General features: G+C 47.6%; 1 protein-coding gene across 4 annotated transcripts in view; it reads right to left on the reverse strand.

Annotated features, from left to right (window-relative positions):
- Positions 1–21240, reverse strand: part of OPA1 (OPA1 mitochondrial dynamin like GTPase) — a 253853-nt gene that overhangs the window by 89332 nt on the left and 143281 nt on the right. For all 4 annotated transcript variants that reach the window (XM_078666567.1, XM_078666565.1, XM_078666566.1 and 1 more), the window contains 2 exons: positions 12815–12894; positions 2217–2357 (listed from right to left, as the gene is read on the reverse strand). In XM_078666567.1, coding sequence (XP_078522693.1) covers positions 2217–2357; positions 12815–12894 — 221 coding nt within the window. The remainder of the gene's footprint in view (positions 1–2216; positions 2358–12814; positions 12895–21240) is intronic.

Here is a 21240-nt window from a genome sequence, read left to right on the forward strand (position 1 = left end):
TCCACCGTTGCAAACAACAGTGGGTGCGGCGGTCTATCAACACTAGATCTTGGAGGTGACCCTGTGACTGAGATCCCTGGCGAGATAGATATTGCTGTAGTGGGCACATGTGTAGTCTTGTGTGGGGAACTTTTGCAATGCAAGACGCCACCATTCCCAGAAGTCGCATACCAGTCCGAACGGTGATTGTTGTTTTGGCTGGAATTGAGGTAGAAGTGAAATTGTTGTATTCAAGTGGGATTGAGTTAAATTATTCCCAACTGTGTGTTGAGCATTGTTACCAAGTATTGTTAAAGTTGACGAGGTTGAAGGCGAGATTTGGGGACACTGATGGTGAACACTAACTCGTGGAGTCGATCTACTGTCAACTGTATGTGATGTTGACGTTGTTGCTGGCTTTGAGGAGCCAATCATCCAAGTTTGGAAACACATGAACGTTGTGTAGTTGCAGATGTGCTGCGATTACTGCCAAGCACTTTGCGAACACCTGTGGCGGGGTAGTAACTCCAAACTGAAGAACTTTGGATTGGCAGGGTTTTCCTGCTATGACAAACCTGAGGTATTTGCGGTGAGCTGGATGAACGGGTACATGGAAGTAAGCGTCCTTTAGGTCCAGAGTACAGACTGGCCAAAAAGTCACCTTGTTGTGGAAGTGGAATAAAATCCTGTGGTGAGCACATGAAAGTGCTCTGACTGGATGCAGTGGTTGAGAGGTCTGCGGGCTAAGACTGGTCTTAGTGACCCGTCCTTTGTTAGAATCAGGAAGTATAGGAAATCTATACCTGTGCCTTGTTGCGTTAGGGGAATTGGTTCTATAGCCCTTTGAGAAGAAGGTGTTATGTGGTTGGGGGAAGGACTGGGCAGTCACTGATGGGGGAGGAGGAGGCTGCTCCACGTGTGAAGGCACCACGTCCCCATCCTCTGTTTTTACCTCTAAAGGAGTTTCTGGAAAAACCTTTAGAGTAGGTGGTTTAGCCCTGCTACTGCTGAGAAGTAAAGGCATTTGTGGTGGTGGATTTATATCCGCTTTTGTGGCCCAAGCCACGAAAGGAGCCTCCAAGTGTGGGAGTTTGTAAAGCTCCCAGAGCGTTATCAGTATCTGTGTCTTTATTTAGACTATTTAAAGTGGTGTCTACCTGAGGGCCAAACAGGTGGTCGTTGTTGAAAGGAATGTTGAGGACTTCCTATCGGACTTCTGGTTTAAAGCCACGACATCTGAGCAAAGGAGGTCTCCTGAGACGTATGCTGGTATTAAAGCCCTTAGAGGCTGTATCCGCTGCATCTAAGGCACATCTAATAGAGGTGCTAGTGATGGCCTGACCTTCGGACACAATTTGCTGCCCGTTTGTTTATGTTGCTCATGGAGATGCTGTAGCAGTTGTTCCATCTCGTTCCAATGGGCCCTGTGATACCGTGCAAGAAAGGTCTGGGAATTGGCAATGTGCCAATGACTAGCTGCTTGTGCTGCTACTAGTTTTCCTGCTGTGTCAATACCTTTATTCTCTTTTCAGGAGGTGCTGCATCCCCAGTTGCCTGACTGTGGGCTCTCTTATGAGTTGTAGTAGCAGCAACAGAGTCTGGGGGTACCAGACTGCATAAAAAGAGGGTGTGAAGGAGCAGATTTATACTTTTTATCTACCTGTGGGGTAATTACACAGGCACGTAATGGCTCTATAAATAGGTCATCAGCGTGACGCAGCGTGCCGGGAAGCATGGGCAAAAACGGTGTCTTTGTGAGTGGATGACAGTGCATCAAAAAGGAAGTTTTGCTCTAGAGACTCTTTATGCAATTGGACTCCACGATAAGGTGCTGCCCTAGCAATTACCTGCTAATAAACACTAGAATCACCAGGAGGGGAAGGGCGAGCTGGCTAGAGACCTGGGTCATTAGGAGTCATTGGATCTGTATCGTACGTGCCCCAAGGAACAGGATACCAGAATGGTTCTCCCATACCCCTGTATGTGACCTTATTGAATCTGGAGGTGTATCATAGAGGGTCATTATGTAGGACAGAAGCCAGAATGTATGAGAGTCTCGTAAGTAGACTGCAGTGACCCTGGGGGTGTGCACATCTCATGAGAGAGTCTGTATCCAGGCCCAAGGACGGCTGACAGAACTTACGAGAGTCTCTTGAGTAGGCTGCAGTGAGCATCTCACGAGAGAGTCTCCAAGTATTCTAGAACATGGCACATGGGTGCATTCCTTCACTTCTCACCAGCACTGGGTCCACCTCTACTCCCCGGGCCTCCAGATTTTTCCTGACTGTTGTAACTTCGTCGCTGGCGAGGTAAGCGGGATGGTCTTCATTAACTTTTATCATCTTTTCCAGCTCTGCCTTAGTTTCGCTACGAGTGGCCTTCAGAAAACAAAGTCAGAAATGGAAAACATTAACATTTCTTTACTAAACCCAGATTTAAATGACAGAAACGAGCACCTGTTTGTAAGATTATACACTGAACAAACATTGACAGAGGCATAAAATGCAGTGGAAGTTACCCATATGATACGGCTTTGAGCAGCTCCTCTATATACTATGCATTGCTTAAAGCCCGCTGTCAACTGCTTCAGTAGCAGAAGGAGGATATGTTTTTTTTTTTTATAAAAATGAAAGATGGTGAAATATAAGCAACTTCCTTTTAAAACTACTTTTCCAGAAATGTTATTTTCTTAAATGCACAGGCTGTTTGGACCTTCCTTAGCCCCCCCCCCCCCCCCCCACACGCAAGCACCAGTAACAGACATGAAACGCGTTACAAGTCATTATCGAAGCTATGCCAGAGGGAGAGATTGTAAACTCAGAGGAGCTTGTTGCAACACATGTCCCTCCCTGCTCAAGCACAAACTCACTGCAGACACTGACTTAGAAGTAGTCTGAGTACACGGCGCTTGCAACATAGCCTACCTTTGGGGTGTACATTGGCTTTATGGAAATACATACAAGAGATCAGTGCTGGAGAAATAGGTTTATAAGGTGCCTATTCTTATCCAGAATTGAATTTTAAAATACATGGATCCCGGATATCACATTTATAAAATAGTTTATTAGACCTGAGGTCCTGATGAACAACAAGCAATACTTCATGTCATATTACATACACACACACACACACACACACACACGTGTTTCAGGGCTCGAAAATTCCACTCGACCGCTCACATAGTCGAGCTAAATTTAACATGGTCGAGCTGTTTTCAGGTCTTACTCGCCCTTTCTGGCGAGTAGGAAAACAAACCAACTTTTGTCCTCTGTCTGTGAAAACGGAACAAATGTGACAAGATAACAAGATTTAAAGGCATTTTTATTGCTCACAAAGTTAATGAGCAATAAAGATGCCTTTAAATCTTGTTATCTTATCACATTTGCTCCGCTTTCAGAGACGGAGGTCAAGTGGGTTGCAGTTAGGTCGAGAACATTTTTTAAGGTACTAGTCCTGCAGGACTAGTACCATTTTTGGGATTTTTCGAGCCCTGTGTTTGCTTCACCACAGTAGTTCTTAGTCCTTTGATCAAAGGTGGGCCTGTGGGAGCATCCAAACTATTTGGTGATGCATTTGTAATGCCTGTGACCTGCCAGCGATGTGGAAGGAAGGGCATGGGAACCATTGGACTAGAGTGTCAGCGCCATCACACTTCACGTGGTTTCGATGCAGATAATGCGGAGTCCAACCTCTGGGTATGTGTAGACAGGAGGTGTGGCTCCTCCTACAGGATCTCTACTGTCATCCTGCAGACGGAGACCATAAAGACACAAGCCGATAGGAGGCGTGCGATAGAGGGAAATTGATTGGCTGATAAGAGGGCCTCCGTATTTAGCAAGGAAGGGCTGGGGTTCTTGCATGCACTTGCACAGTTGTGTGTATGTATGTATGTATGGATGTATTTGTGTATGAATGTCGTATTACTATAGCACAAATCTAGCTAATCTGCTGTCTGACGGTGCCCTGGCTGCACGTTGAGTCAAGAACCAACAGAGGTGTGGAGCTTGTCCGCTGGATAAGCAGAGTTGCTGCTTCTGATGGCTTTTTGTACATGATGCCGCTTGTTTTGAAGATGGTGCGGTCATGAAAGGCACCCAATGGAGTTCCATCAGGATGGAAGTGATATCATATTTTTTCAGATCATGGATGAGAAGTCCTGTGGTGTGTAGGATGTTCTTAGTGCATAGTCTTGGAGGCCACAGTACAGCTTTACCACCATGAAGGTGCAAGAGTACGAGCGCTTGAACAGCAATGCTGAAGACACTTCCTGGAAGAAACCGTTTCACTTTCTGGAGAAGAGAGCTGGTACCAGGCGGTTTGATTTTTTGGTGATGTGAAGTAGCGCATGGAATACCCAGTTATTTTGCACAGACACCCCATTCCACCGGACGTAGGAGTATATATAGAAATTAAATTAAGAACGAGGGTCTGCAGTGAGCCCATCTATGGCCAGCCACACCCAACAATCTAAGCTGGGCTTCCATCCTGATCTCTGCCCGCTAATCCCTTTGAGACGGTTCACCCTTCAATAAAATAATGGAGTCTTAGCTCAATGCCTATGCTGTAAAAATCAGGAGGCAAAAAGTACCAAGTAAACATTTAAAAAGGTGGTTCACAGCTGATTTTAAGAAAATCAAATCTTTAATTAGGATTGAACTATGAAAGTGGCAGACGGCGCAATCTGATGAATCAAGAGTAGCTTGACCGGCAAACTGAAGAAAATACAAAACTGCAATCCTGGAGGAGAAAAGAAGTTCTCGGAAACGATGCAATAGCAGTAACTTGACTTGGGAGTGATTAGGAAGACTTCAGAACATTTGAAACCTTGTACAATATGGTACAGGAGTAAACAGCTGAGGAGCATGGCGGCAATACTCGGAGGATCAAATCCATAAGATCAGGGATAGTTTAAAACTTGTGCTAATAATCCAGGTTGAAAGCCAAAAGGAGACAAATCGGAATACTGCTCCGGGAGACGAACTATTTAACTTTCGAGACATTGTGAAAGAAGAACGACTATCAGTACATGGCAGCACGGTCATCACTCAATACCCGGATGAATTAAGCCAACATTATTGAAAGAGTCAGCGGAACTGCTGGATCCCTCCCGGTTCAACTCGCAAACCGATTAATTAAGACAGGCCAGGTCTTGGTTCACTCTAATGACCAGAAAAACTTCACTGGCCCACAATGAACCCACCCTGTATGAGCCTATTTCTAATGTACCAAAATTGTTGGGAAAACAGCAACTAGCCAGGCATTTTGAGAGATGGGAGATTGGCAGTCATGGGTAGGGGCCAATAGGTGCAGGATGTCCTTACTAACCTATTGATTGTAGTAGGCACTGGTGATCCACTACTTTTGATGCTGTATGCCTCTCTGTAGCGCTCTCTCAACCACCACATGATCCTGGAGAGGATGAGGTGACAGGTGTGTTGGAGTCATCCGCAGGCTTGTACGTTCCCATTTCTAAAGCTGTACTCCCGTCTGCATCGAGGAGAACACTTCAACACCAACAATGGTACAATATACAGTACTTCCAGCTGTGTGCCTTTCACTGGTTTTGAAAAAATGTAGCATTCAGTCCATTCACAATCTCCTGCAAAAGGGAAATGTGTGTTAACTTCATAATTATGAAAGATGACAAGTGGTGATTAATCTAATTAATTAGATGGCAAAGAGTCCAGTTTACAGAAGGCCAGAGTTGGAGGGTTGGTCAGTAATCCGCGGATACAGTATCCACCATCAAGAGTGTTACCGAAGGCAAGTCCCTTGTTCTTTGATTGGATACTTCTTACCGCAGGTTTGTCACCTTGTGAATAGATACGACTGCAGCAGAACCTACCCAGGTGCAGGGACTGAGCCGGCTCATACGAAACAGCCCCGTAGGACCGAACAGACAACATGTCCATCTGGACTTACCTGGCTGTGAAGTGCTTCGCAAACATGTGTGCCAACGCCCACGTAGTTGCGTGAGACACCTACAGAACAGGTTCTCCATGTGCCAGGCAGTTGTAGCAGCTTTGGGTCCGGTGGAATAAGCCTGTAGACCGTCCAAAGGCTGCTTCTTTGCCAGTGCGTTGCAAACCATGAGGCCGAACACAAGCCATCGAGGCATATTCCGCTGCTGCAACGCCTTGCCCCTATTTGAAATGAAAACCCCACAAAGAGCTGATCGTCCACTGGTTCTTTAGTGCGATCATTTTAAAAACAAAGCGCTCTCTTGGAGTTTGAAGATGGAGCCGCTCTTCCTCTCTGGAGGGAGGAGGAAGAGCAAAGAACGCCGGAAATGAGCTAAACAACATATAAAGGGGAACGCACTAAAATATCTGATTTACTCCTGCTATCTGTGCATTCCGTGTAATTACAACATTTGAAGAAAAGTACGTCAATACTGATCTCATAATATTTCATATTCAGTCTATTAACCTCTCCCAGGTGACTGGTTCATGGTATGCTCCTTCACAATGTGTCGTAGGTACATGGGGAGCTCGTCCCATGCATTCCGTCCCTTGAAAAGGATTTCATCAGGGAACAGTTGTACTGAAAATTCCAGTCAAAGTGCCAGCTGTATTATTTCTGTTTTTCTGCAGATTTATCCTAATATTCTCTTCTTGGCCCAGTGACTACCTCGGACCACTCACCATTTCAACTGATTATACTGTCATTATGTACTAAGAACTGTGAATAAACACGTTCCTGGTCCACTGAGTGCTGCAGGCGGACCGGAGGGTCTGCAGGACGGGGGTAGGGAAAAGCATCCTGCAGGTCCAATGCCACCCTCCAGCCTCCAGGGCAGGCGGGATCGGGCTAGGGCTAGCATCTTGAAGTTGTCTTTCCGCAGGAAGCCATTGAATGGACCGAGATCTAAAATAGGACGAAGGCCTCGGTCCTCCGTCAGCACCAGGAAGTAGCAGGAGTGAACGTCCAGCTCCCACTTCTGATGCCAGAACCCTCTGCATGTCCCGTTTGACCAAACAGGCCTACACTGCCTGCTGCGAGACACAAAGGTAGACCTCCGTCAGCTGCCCTGACAGAAGTGGAAAGTGAGGCAGGGTGGGATGAAATTGGTAGTGGTAGTCTCTTTGGAACATTTTAAGGGCCCACTGTTCTGTTGCCACCCCTGAAGAAAATGTCTGACCCTGCCTATGACGAGGTGGCTCAATCATGATTTCTAAAGCGCAGCTAATCACCCACGAGGGTATACGGTCTGCCGTAAAGGTCATATAAAAGCGGTTTTGTGGCTGCTGGAGGGGCAGGGGATTGAGCTGCACGTTGTCCCTGATGCACCAAGTGTTGTCTTTGTGAGCTACAACCTTGGCAAAGAAAAGGATGAAATATCTGCTGGGACTGGCAGTGGAGTGTGGCATTGGCGATACTGAAAACCCCTGCCATAGCCACGGAGGGGGAGAAACAGCTGTTGAAATTGCCTGGTGGACGCAGACAGACCCAAGGAACGAGCTGTGGCCAGTTTTCTTTAGCCATTCAAGGCTGAATGCGCTTTTTCACCAAAAAGGTGGGAACCATTGAAGGGCATATCCACTAAAGATGCCTGGACAGCCCAAGAGAAGCCCATAGACCTCATCTCGGCGTCGTGCCAAGGTGCCAATTACCTGAACTAAACAGTCAGTTGTGTCCAAGCCACAGTGGATGGCAAACTTCCCCTCGCATGTTCGTTTTCAGTAGCCTGGGTAAGGCGCACTTGTAAGTTGTCCAGGGCAACCAGCATAATTTTAGTTGTGTCTCCTAGGGCATATGAGTAGTGACCTAACAGGTAAAGGGGATTGACAGATGGATGTGGAGGCAGTGTTCGGCGCGGAAGAGGAGGGCGTTTTCTTTTTCAATGCCGATGAATGAGTGTCAGTACCGACGGCATGCTGACTCGAGCCCGAGTGGCCTGAAGGCTTAATAGGCTTCTTAGCCGAGCCCGAGGCATGGGAAGCAGTCTCTCTGTGAGCACCAGGGCCCGAAGGTGAAGGTGTGACTGAAGCCTTTTTGGATGGTGTATGGAGGGGGTCGACATGTCTATTTACGACACCCGCTGCGCCGGAGTGAGGTCTTTGATGTCGGAGTCCTCGGCTTCGGAGGCACTGTTTTCTTCAACCAGCTCTTGTTCTGGAACGTTGACGCCCTCTTGGAAGATGTCGTCGGGAATGAAAGTCGACGAGCGAGCCATTGTTCTTCGAGCTTGATGATCTCAAATGGTCTTTTTGGAGCGGAAAGAGGCACAAACTGCACAGTCTCTGACCTCGTGCTTCGGTGAAAGGCAGAGATTACACACCTTATGCAGATCGGGGTGGGGAAACTTCGACCCACATCGAGGACACTCTTTGAATGGAGTCCTTTCCATGAGCCAGATGCTAAGGCCCAGGTAGGCCCGAAGGCCCTCGTCGACGATCGGAATCGAGGACTTCGACGTTGAAGAGATAGGCGACGACTAGGGTTCACGCTCGAAAACCGTAGAAAGGGTGAAGGATTGCGCATCGAACGTTGTATTGATAACAGCATTGAACTGGAGCGCGACAAACACATCCAAGCCCGATGGCGGAAAAAAACAATCTGAAGATGGAGCCGATGCCAATGCGCACTATCATCCAAAGGAAGAGTCACCTATCTTATGACTTCCAAAGACTTCTCCAAGAGAAAAACAAGTGCAAACATCCAGGCCCAACACCAGATGGCGATCTATGCATAGTGTTTAATCTGCAGCTCATATGCCTCAAACAAACATCTTCCCACTTGACAGTGAGGCACTTTCTCTATAGCTCCTTTTTGTAGCATACTCATCTCGCCTCTTTCTTGAGAAGAGCTAGATGTGGTGGATGCTTCTTTAAAGGTGGATGGGGCGGAGGGAGGTTTACAAATTCTAGGGTGTGTCCAAATTTGATTACTTCCAAAACCCACTTGTCCGAGGTCAGATTTTCCCATTGCTTGAAATGACGAGAAATGTTTGGCATCTTGATGTTGAAGTGTGGCCGAACTGTTGCAGGTGCTGGGGAGACGTCACGGTTTCCTACCATTATCTCTGCCCTCTTGGGGCTGTTTTCTCCTGTTCTGCTGTCTGTAAGCGGCAGCAGGGGGGGCTCTGTAAGATTATTGTTGCTGTTGAAAACCATATCTGCCCTGATAAGACTGGGGTTGGTACTTTTGGTAACCTACACGTAAGGAGAAAGACCCTCTGCCATGGGCGCCTCGAAAAGAAATCCTCAAGTACTGAAGCGTACCCAGGGCTTTGGCAGTGTTGGTGTCCTTTTTAATATCTTGCAGGGCACGATCGTATGCTTGCCAAAGAGCGCATCCCCAACAAATGGCATATCGAGGATTTTGATTTGTATCTCCGGGTGGAAAATGGTAGATTTAAGCCAACCCTGGCGACGGAGGACCGCTGCTCCAGTCAGCTGTCGGAAGCCTAGGGAGGCTAGATCCATGGAAATGTTGATCATTTCCGATGCTGCTCTTTCCCCCACCAGGAGAATTTGTCTCGCCTCCTGCTTCTTATCCTCTGGCAAAAACTCGAGGTATGGAGCAATAACTGACCACATTTGGTGGTCATATCTCCCTAAGATTGCCAATGAGTTAGCGGCACGAACGGAAGCACCTGCCATGGTGGTAAACCTCTTCCCTATATTATCGAGCCTCCTACCATCCTTGTTAGGAGGCGCAGAAATTGGTACCGATGGATTTCTCGACCTGCGCTGAGCAGCTTGAGAGATGACAGAGTCAGGCCTAGGATACCCGGACAGGCAAGCAGGGGCATCATCCGGGGCCTTATATTCCTTATCAAAACTGGGAAGAATTGCCGGTACAGAGAAAGGGTTCCTCATAATCTTGACGCCCTCTTCCCAAATATGGTTGATTATAGGAATGGCTCTCATCTTTAAAATCATAGCGAAAGCAGTCGGACTGCTCAACAGGCATAGGCAGGTGAAATCGTGCCGCGGCCCTCTCCATGATTGCATGAAAACCGCTGATGTTCTCCGGTGGGGAATCAATTGCCTGAGGAACTGGCGATGATGATGTAGGGATTACATAATCCTCCCATTCATCGACGGTTGTTGGCGATTTAGGGAGTTTGCCCTCTTTGGCAACTGCATCCTCATCATTATCTTATACCCCTAGGTCTTGTGGTATAGGTACAATATTCTGAGATACAGCAGCTGGAACAGATGAACCTGAAGTATGCAAAATAGATGGAGGAGAAGGCTGTCTTTGAACTGGGTCAGCCGCAGTTGGGAAACGAGTATGGTAATCTAGCAGCATAGCTGCCAAGTCCTGTACCAAAGTCACGGGCATCTGTACCACAGGTTCCAGACGAGGCAATAAAACTTGAGGCCTTTGTACAGTTTGATAAGGCTCATAATACTCTTCTTCCTCATCATCCTCTTTGTATTCGAGATGAAGCTGAGAGGGGCTGCGTGCAGCACTGAACAGCCCATTATCCTCGGACTTCTCCAAAAAATGGCTTAGAGACAAGGGAGAAATGTATGGTAGTAGCCCCTTGTATACTGGAGCATAGACGATAATTTAGATGATAAAATAGGAGTTACTTGAAGTGAAGTAGGCCTTTTCCGCATGATCGTCGACGAGAGGACTATGGAAGGAGACATAGGGACAGCTGAAGCTGCCATTACCGTTGTTAGAGTCGATGTTGTCAATGTGGTCGACGGAAGACCTGTCGTCGACGATGTAATTGACGTGGAGGTCGTCGTCGACGGTGAAAGAGTCGACGAGAGTGGGGCTGTCATCACCGGTGGGAGCGTTGACGAGAATGGGACAGTCGTCGATGATTCCGTCGACGAGAGGGACGTTGACAGAGGCGAGACTGTGATCGTCGGCGATTTTGTCTTCGAAGGTACAGATCTCACTGGTTCTTCTGTCGACGGTGATGGCGTCGACAAACTCTGAGGTGGCTTCGTAGCAGACTGGGTCTTTTTTGACAACTACGAGGATCTGACAGACTCTGAGTCTTGGACTGTTGCAATACCGTTTTAAAGGGCATTTTTGAGGTTTCCACAGTTTTTCCTTCAAAAGAGAAAGAAAGCTTCTCTTTTTTCGAGGCAGAATGGCTAGCCTCATGGTGAGTTGTTTTAGATGTTTTGCCAGCTCTTTCAGGTGGATCTTCAGATCTATCTCTCTTCTTAGACACTGGGAGGCTCTCACTATCATCCTCATCAGACAGCACCTCAGATCTCACCTTCAATTTCTCCAGCCAGTTCAATATCTTGGCTTCTCTATCTTCTAAGGTCTTTGAAGAAAATGTTCTACACATCCTGCAGTCCTTGCCCTTATGAGAAGGATACAAACAGTAAATACACTCCTTGTGGGGATCCTCAAAATGAAATCTTTTTCCCACAGGAACCACAACATAAGAATAATCATTTCTTAGAAGATTCAGACATCCTGTACTTACAGTATTCAGCAAACTTTGAGAAAACACTGAGCAGAGCTCAGGGAGACTCCGTCACACGACGTGCGGCAGAAAATCTGAGGGACTTACCTCTCTGTGGAGTGTTCTAGAGGGTGCTGGAGCCTGATTGTCTGTGTTCCAAATTTGGTTCTTTTTTACAAAAGGACAAGTATAGGCTAGTGTAGTGACTTTATTGTCCATTATAGCCTATTGTATGATATTTTATTACTATTATGTATATATTTTATTTGTACCGTGAGACTCCCACCTGGACGGCAGGGATGATTCAAGCATGGGAATCTTTTAAAGATACCCCAATACTGGATAACATTCTCTTCTGTTTCAGTTCAGATGCAGTAAAACATCTGCTCTTATCTCAGGGTTTTTCGCAGAATCTTGATGAAAGGCTACGCCCTTGCAATGATACATCAGGTCAATCGATGCTACATTTCACATTCTTTTTTTAATTTTATGTAAGGTATTCAAAACTCTTTTATACCATTTAAAAAAAAAAGTATTGTTATAATATTGAACAATGCAGGCCTGCATGCAGATTTTTACTTCAATTATCTAATGCTCAAGCTGGTTTGCACATTGGGGTGTTTTTTAAATCTGAGGTGTGAACTCGGTCTATGCTGTCTTAAATGTTTGTTGATAATACTACTACAATGCTGAATGTTTTTTTATTTTATTGTCTTAATCCATTTTTGCTGTTTTCGATATTTATGAAATGCATTGTTTTTTATCATTCTGTCTTGCTGTTTACAGTGCGATATACTTTTATGGATGCTACATTGCATGTGATTAAAGTTTTTGAATCTGAATATAATTTTTGAGTTCTTCATCTATGAATTGAATGTGCTGAGTTTATAAGTCTCGAGGCTGAACATTAGTCTAAGGGTTACGATCAATACGTTTTAATCTATACATTGAATGCGTTGAGGTTACAGTCTCCAGACTGAACATAATGCTAAGGTTTGAGCTCAATTAGTTTTTAATCTATACATTGAACTCGTTGAGTTCATAGTCTCCAGACGGAACATTATTCTAAGGGTTACGATCAATTCGTTTTAATCTATACATTGCACTCGTTGAGGTTACAGTCTCCAGACTGAACATAATGCTAAGGTATGAGCTCAATTAGTTTTTAATCTATACATTGAACTCGTTGAGTTTACAATCTCCAGACTGGACATTAGTCTATTACTCTATGGTTTGAGCTTGATGAATTTTAATTTACTGGTTGAACTTGATAACTTTTTAGTCTATAGATGCAAAGAGCCCAACAACAGGGGCCCTCCCGCTTTAGCGGGTCTCACTATCAGCCTAAAGCTTCCAGCCATCTTTAAGATCCTATAACCACTGGAGCCAATCATCACTGTTTGTGGGTCCAACTAGCTTTGCTCAACGCCACGCCTGCGCCCTCACCTGCTCCGCAGTGCGCGTCGTCCAGTACAGCCATCTCTCCTTCCAGTCCGGCCCCACCATGTCATAAATCACAGATTCCGCTAGGACAGAGCAGAACATTTCAGGTTCATTTACAGAAACTGTCAGGAGGGCACCCCACAAATATTTAACAAGTAACAGTACATCCATAGCCAGTATATTCATAATCCCCCTATATTACGCTCCAAACAGTTCATAACTTTCTCGTACATAAATCTTGCTCCACTTTGCCTTAAAATAAATGACTATAATTTTCTGATCTGGGAAGTACCCAAAACCAGGGATTCTAAAACCAGAACAAGTGTGGCGGTCTGCATTTGTGTAGGTTATTTGCTCATTTTACGCAGCTAGGCCACTGTAGCATCGATCATCCTCTGTCCTGATCAGGGAGTCAGATTTTCCGTCTCTGATCTGCTGCATTATTTGTCATTGTGAATGGAATCATTTAAAGATGCGGAAGACTTTATCAGTTTTACCTTTCTTTCTTTGCACTCGGATGTTAATAGTATTGACGAGGTATTCAGCGTTTCCACAAACATTTACATGAAACTTCCCTTTTCTGCATTTTTAACTGTAACCCAAGAGTCCTGATAGAAAGTGCCGTTTTCACCAGCAACATCAAATATAAAAACTCCTCTAAAACAAAGAACTACTAGAGTGAGATTTAGGAATTTCCAGGAAAATGTCAGGAACAGTCACTTCATCCATCTGGATTTTCATCGCATTGGTGGAAATTGTGTAGATTTTTTTATTTATTTATTTATCTGAAAGGAAACAATTCTCACATTCGGTCAACACGCTAATGCCCAAATTTAGGTATATTTGAACAGTCCAGAGTGAAGCTGGAAGAACATGTGTGGCCATTCAACGATATGCAGAAAATACAGATTTTTTTTTCAGTCTCTTCCAAAATCTGAATTTGCTCGCAGATGTCCCCCTGACGTTGGGCGTACTGGGAATTCAGAACAACCTGCAGAGCCGCATATGCCACCAGGCGTGCTTGACGGGCAGGATGCAGGAAACAATCAGTGGGAGCAGCCTCGGGATGCAGTAAGCCAACAGCACCAGCAGTCTCAGAGTCCACCTCAGTTTAATCCAAGATTGAGGCTGCAATACAGGGTTATCACCTGAAGGTCCGGACTCTTTCCTGGTAGAAAGGCACGAAACCAAACTGTGTCCAGAATGGCTCCGATGGAGGGAAGCGTATGGGAAGGGATCAAGTGTGATTTTGGCACGCTGATAGTGAACCGTCAAAGATCACCGGAAGTTCGCCACAGTCTGGAGATGGTTGGAGACTGCCTGGGTGAGTCTAACTTCAACAGCCAGTCATTGAGGGAGCAGAAGGCTGGCACCCCTGACCCCCGAAGGGGTTCTGCCACCTCATCACTTTTGTAAACACCCGAGGGGCACTGGTGAGACCAAAAGGGAGCACAGCAAATGAAAATACTCCTGTTCCACCATGAACCGTAGGTAACGCCAGCAGGAGGAGCGTATGGAATTAGGCATCCTACAGTCCAACGCTACAATCCAGTCTCTATGGTCTAGGGCAGACAAGACCTTGGCCAGTGTGAGCATTTTGAATTTTGCATTGAGAGGGTTCGGGTTTAAAATAGGCCAGAGGGCTCCGTCCTTTTCAGGCATCAGGAAGTAGCGGGATTAACAACAGAGTCCTTCTTTGGATGCAGAAACTCTCTTGATAGTTCCTTTGCCCAACAGAGCTTGCTTCACCAGTCATTGTGGAGATGGCGGGAGAGGCAGCAAAAGAGTAGGGAACACCCTTTCCGGACAATTTGCTGGACATGCCTGTATGATGTTATGGCCTGCCAACCCGGCAAGAATTTTTGGATCCTGCCTCCCACTGTGTAACCTGGCTCCACTAAGTGCACACTAAAGAGGTTTTGCAGGCGGGGTTAGTTGACTGGGCAGACTGTTGACCATGAAACTGCTAAGCATCATGCTGGGTTTAATGGGCAGGCGGTATGGGGTACCTCAGCCAAAACCCCACGAGGAGTGGTAGGCCTGATGCTGTTGGCGAGGTTGGGCAGATAAGCTCAAGAAGCATGCCATGGCACTGCGCTCCTTTAACCGCTAAAGAGCGGAATCTGCCTCGTCCCCAAACAGGCGAGTCCCATCGAGCAGCATGTCCATGAGTTACAATTGGATATCACCTGCAAAAGCGGTGGAGCGCAGCCAGGAGTGGGGGCCTCTGGCAACACTGCTGCTGATTGCCCCCGCCAGATGGAATAGGTTGTGTCCAAGCCACAACAAATCATGAACTTGGCATCTCGGCCATCCTGAAAGACCTGGGCAAGGACAGGTCGGAGATCTTCGGGGACACCTGGAAGGACTGAAGCCACAGAGTCAAAAAAAGGGCCATGGAATAGCACCCCAACAGGAAGCTGCCATTTATTGACTGGAATGCCAAGCTGGGGGAGTAATTGGGAACGTGTTAGGGTTATAGTTTTACTTATAGACACTTGCACCACCAAGCTTTTGGAGGAGGGGTGCAGAGATAAAAATGCAGGATCTCCGGGGCAGGGTGATGGAGTCACACAATTGGTTGGTTGACTGATAGCCCCAAGCAAGAATAGGCCCACACCCCCAATAAGGTGTCTGTTAGGGCCTCATTAAAGGGCAGAAGGGTCCCAGAAGATGCGTGCCTCGGCTGTTGGATTTCTGTCAATACGTTAGTCTTTCCTCCAATGAGGGAAGCTCTAAATGAGGAACTTCAGACACCTACGCATTACCTTGGCGTAGGAAGCAGACTCCTCTGTCGCTGGTGCAGGGGAGGTATCGAGACCACTGGCCTCCTGCAAGTCATCATACCAATTGTCGTCTTGGTAGGGCTGAGTGAATTCATCACGTGCATCATAATTATTATGCGAGTCTGTGCCTAAAAGTGAAATGTTTTCTATCTTGTCTTACCTATGGAGGCAGCACAGCAAGTCAGGGAAGCTGTGCCACAGCTGTCATTGGGCGTAGCGTCATGTGGGGTCGGACAAATGCTGTATTGGAGTAAGACAGTAATATGGGTAGCTCGTCAACGAAGTCCCAGGGACCGGCGTGGACCGTGGCATTGGTGAAGGGGTTCAGACTGGAACCAGGTGTCGTAACAGGCTCAAAGGGACCACTTGGCACTGAGTCCGAGCCTGCAGGTGGGTGGTACTTCAGGTGGGAGGTCTCTAGACTCCTTTATGCCTGAAGGCATGCCAAAGGGAGTGAGGTAGGGATCCGAAGAGCTGGAGCAATTCTGAGCAGGATTCTTAGATCTGTTGTGGAGGGATAGACTGCTGAAGTAACTAGAGTTGTGTCGAAACCAGTTGCGAGATTGCCTACTAATCAGCCGACTCCGAACGAGAGATCGAGATCCAGGGTGCCACCGCCGTGTCTGCTTAGGCGAATGCGAGAGGGAGCCGAAGTATGGCTTGGATTTCTTATGTTTCTTTTTAGACTTGTCAGACAATTCCGATCAGTACGAAGACTAACCTCGTGAGCGGCTATGGCAACTTCTGGAGTGGGAGCAGGACCGAACCTTGGACCACGACTTGGCGATGTAAAGTATCGCTTCACAGTCCTGAATGGCCTTCGAGTTCACTGATGCACAGTCGGTGCATAGCCATAGTCATAGGTTCTTGTATAGCGCACGATTCACCAAAAAAGGTCTCAAGGTGCTTAGCAGAAAGAGACGACAACCATGAGTTAAAGAGAGTAACACAGATTAATTGGGAAAGAGCCATGTTTTCAGACCCTTCCGAAAGGCCGAATGGTTAGAAAGGGACGACAGATGGAGGGGCAGTTTGTTCCAGAGTAGGGGGGCTATATGAGAAAAAGCCCGACAGCCATTTCTCGAAGTCCTGACCCTAGGCTGGACCAGGAGGCATTTAGAACTAGATCTTAGGACTCTGCGGGGGGTTGTACCAAACCAGTTTCTTCGCTAAGTAGGAGGGGCCTATACCGGTAAGGAGCTTGTGGACGATACTGAGTATCTTTAAGTGGCTTCTTTGGCGCACAGGGAGCCAGTGTAGTTCCCTGAGACTAGGCAGAGAGGATGACCTAGGGGACAGCCCAAGCACCAAACGAGCTGCGGCGTTCTGAACAGTTTGTAGCTTGGTCAACAGACACTCATTAATGGAAGCAAACAGGGCATTGCCGTAGTCTAAGTGGCTGATGATGAGCCCCTGAATCAGGGGCTTCCTAGATTCAAGGGGGAGCCATTTAAATATTTTACGCAATTTGCGCAAAATACCATAGCAGGTGCGAGAGACTTGATTGACGTGGGACTTCATAGAAAGGGTGGGTAAAATCATAATTCACAGGTCGCGTACTTTGGGCTCTGGGCAGAGTCCCAGTTCTTGCGGCCACCAATCTTGTGCCCATATCAGCTTGGCCTTACCAAACGAACAAGTTACTCACCTTCGGTAACGCTTTTTCTGGTAGATACAATATCTGCCTGTGGATTCCTCACCTTGTGACTATCCCCTTGCGTCAGCAACATTCGGAAATTCTTTTCGTACCTTCGCGCCGACGTGGACTTGGACGTCATAGAGGCACGGCATCGCTCGCGACACCGCTGACGTCACCGACGCCTATAATAGGCCCACGCCGGCGTGATGACATCAGTTCCGCCCTTTTTTCCGTGCCTTCGGGGCACACGGACGGACCAATGACAGTAGACATATACACAGTATATGCAGTACAGATATCAAGGTAACACACACAGTGTGAAGCAAATGCAATAAAACATTTGAAATAAACAACTCCTTGACAATAAAATAAATACATTATAGAAACTCTGGAGTAGAAGAGTGGACAACGGGGAGGCGGGCGGGTCAGTGAGGAATCCACAGGCATATATTGTATGTACCAGAAAAAGCGTTACCGAAGGTAAGTAACTTGTTCTTCTGATAGATACATCTGCCGTGTGGATTCCTCACCTTGTGAATAGAGTCCCACAGCAGTCCCCACTCCCGGAGGAGGGTGTCCACTCTTCTAGACCAGGAAATCCTGGAGAACAGAGCGAGCAAAGTGACCATCCCTCCTCACCTCGGAATCCAAGCCGTAATGCTTCGCGAAAGTGTGGAGGGAAGACCAAGTTGCCGCCCTACAAATATCCTCTACAGGAACACCTCTAGCCAATGCAGAGGTTGACGACTTCGCTCTAGTAGAATGAGCCCTTATACCCTCTGGAGGTTCCTTACCGGCCAAAGAGTAGCAGATCTTTATACAGAGGACGATCCATCTCGACAAAGTTCTTTTATGGACCGCTCTTCCTCTCTTGCAGCCAGCAAAGCCAATGAAGAGCTGGTCATCCAACCGACAGTCTTTAGTCCTGTCAAAGTAAAAGGACACCGCCCTCTTGGGGTCCAGACGGTGTAATCTCTCCTCCTCCTTGGAAGGGTGTGGGGGAGGATAAAAGGTAGGAAGAGTAACAGATTGACCAAGGTGGAAAGGAGTCACCACCTTAGGCAGAAAAGCAGCCCTGGTCCTAAGAACCATTCGATCAGCATGAATGGTCAAGAAAGGGGGCTTGGAACTAAGAGCTTGAAGCTCACTTACCCTCCTTGCAGAGGTTATTGCAACGAGGAAGACTGTCTTAAAAGTCAAAAGCCTCATAGGACATTTGTGAAGAGGCTCAAAGGGAGCACCCATCAAAAAGGTCAAAACAAGATTTAAGTCCCACTGAGGCACAACAAAAGGAGTAGGAGGGAACTTATTCGTGAGGCCCTTCAAAAACCTTAAAACCACAGGAGATTTAAAAAGAGAAGGCTGTCAGGCAAGCAGAGAAATGCCGACAGCGCTGAAAGATAGCCCTTCACTGTGGCAACAGCAAGCCCCTGTTGCGCCAGAGAAAGGGCAAACTGGAGAACATCAGACAAATGGGCCCTCAAAGGGTCAATAGACTTCTCACCACACCACGTGACGAATTTAGACCACCTATAAGAATAGATGGACTTAGTGGAGTCACGCCTGGCTGACAAGATGACATCCACCACATCAGGCGGGAGAGAAAAAGAACTCAGGTTGCCCCGTTCAATCTCCAGGCATGAAGGTGTAAGGTCTGGAGGTGGGGGTGTAGAACCTGCCCCTCCATCTGGGAGAGGAGATTTGTCCTGCAAGGGAGACGGAGCGGCGGGTGAGAGGAGAGGTGGAGAAGGTCTGAGTACCACACCCTTCTTGGCCAATCCGGGGCAATCAATATAACTTGGGCCCGGTCTTGGCGAATTTTCCTCAGAATCCGAGGAATCAAAGGTATGGGAGGAAACGCGTAAAGGAGTTGCGAGCTCCAACTCAACTGAAACGCGTCCCCCAAAGCTCCTTGCATCGGATACTTGAGACTGCAGAATAACGGGCAGTGAGCATTCTCTTGAGTGGCAAAAAGGTCCACCTGAGGAGTTCCCCACGTCCGAAAGACGTGACGAACTACCTCCGGATGAAGCCTCCACTCGTGGTCGGCAGAGAACTGCCGACTGAGACTGTCTGCACAAACGTTCTGAACTCCGGCCAGATGATTTGCCATCAGACAAATCTGATGGTCCTGAACCCAGGACCAGAGACGCAGAGCCTCTCTGCAGAGACACTGCAACCCCACTCCTCCCTGCTTGTTGATGTACCACATCGCGGTCGTGTTGTCCGTCAGGACCTGAACCGACTGACCGCGAAGGGAAGGGAGGAAGGCCTTGAGCGCCAGACGTATCGCCCGCAACTCTAGAAGGTTGATATGAAGCAACCTTTCCTCCGGAGACCAAAGACCCTTGACCTCCAGATCCCCTAGATGAGCACCCCACCCTAGAGTGGATGCATCCGTTATTACCGTGGCCACCGATGGAGGAAGTTGAAAAGGCTTTCCTTGCGACAGATTGCCTTCCACGCGCCACCAAGACAGATCCACCGCAGCTTCTCTGGAGATCCTCACTGACTCCCCGAGATCTCCGTTGTGCTGATACCACTGCCTGCGGAGGCACCACTGGAGTGCCCTCATGTGCCAGCGTGCAAGGCTGACCAACAGAATGCAAGAAGCCATCAGACCGAGCAGGCGAAGGACCTTCAGGACTGGAACAACCGCTCCATTGAAGAACAAAGGAATCATTTCCTGTATGTCGCGAATACTTTGAGGAGGAGGGAATGCACGACATACAGTAGTGTCCAGTACCGCACCTATGAACAGGTTGCGCTGGGAGGGCACCAGGTGAGACTTGGGTACATTTATCGAAAAACCCAACCTGTGCAACAAATGAGTTTTCTCTTGCAGATGATGGAGCACCTTCTCTGGCGACTCCGCCTTGATCAGCCAGTCGTCCAGATACGGGTATGTAGGAATTCCCGACCTCCTGAGATGTGCTGCCACCACTGCCATCACCTTGGTGAAGACTCGAGGCGCAGTAGTAAGACCAAACGGAAGGACCGCAAACTGGTAGTGTTGCGACCCAACCGTAAAACAGAGAGACTTTCTGTGCGACTTCAAGATGGGAATATGAAAATACGCATCCTGCAAGTCGATCGACACCATCCAGTCCTCTTCCAGCAGCGCTTGAAGAACCTGTGCAAGAGTGAGCATCTGTTTCAGGTAAAGGTTCAAGATCCTGAGATCAGGAAATACCGGGAGTAGCACCCCTGTCCCCTCTCCTGCTCTGGAACCACCTCTATCGCACCTTTTCTGAACAGTGCCAGGACTTCTTCCTGCAGGAGAAGCAGGTGGTCCTCCGAACAATAACCCTAGCAAGGAGGGTAATTTGGGGGAAACTCCCGAAAGGGAAGAGCATACCCATTCCCCACGAGATTGAGAACCCAAAGATCCGATTTTATCAATTCCCAATCTCGTAGGAAATGGGTAAGCCGGCCCCCCACTGGGCCCACATGATCCGGAATGGCGGATCTAGGGCTGCTTTGCTGCGTTGGCAGGGGGCTGGGAAGGGGAGGAGGAGGAGGAGGAGGAGGCTTGACGGCCTCGAGAACGGCCTCTTTGCTTGCCCCTATAAGACCTGTACAGCGTGTTCTGCTGCTGCTGTGGCTGCTGCTGCGTAGATTTGTAGGATCGAAAGGAAGATCTGCTAAATCCTCTAGTACGCCTTCCAAAAGTGCCCCTGGTCTGAAGGCCCAATGACTTGGCTGTCGCTCTGCTGTCCTTAAAACGTTCTAAAGCAGCGTCTGCTTTCTTGCCAAACAAGCCAGATCCATCGAAAAGGAGCTCCAACAATGTAGATTGGACATCTGAAGAAAACTCACTAGACTAAAGCCATGCAGCTCTCCTCGTAGCTAAAGAAGAGCCCATGATCCTTGCCACAGAGTCCGCCGTGTCTAACCCACTCTGAATCACCTGCCTTGCTGCAGCCTGAGTATCAGAGATAACTTCTTGGAAGTCTTTTCTATCCTCCTCAGGTAATTTGGGTACCAACTGCTTTACAGTGTCC

Source organism: Lissotriton helveticus, chromosome 11, assembly GCF_964261635.1.
Source record: "Lissotriton helveticus chromosome 11, aLisHel1.1, whole genome shotgun sequence".
Lineage (NCBI taxonomy): Eukaryota > Metazoa > Chordata > Amphibia > Caudata > Salamandridae > Lissotriton > Lissotriton helveticus.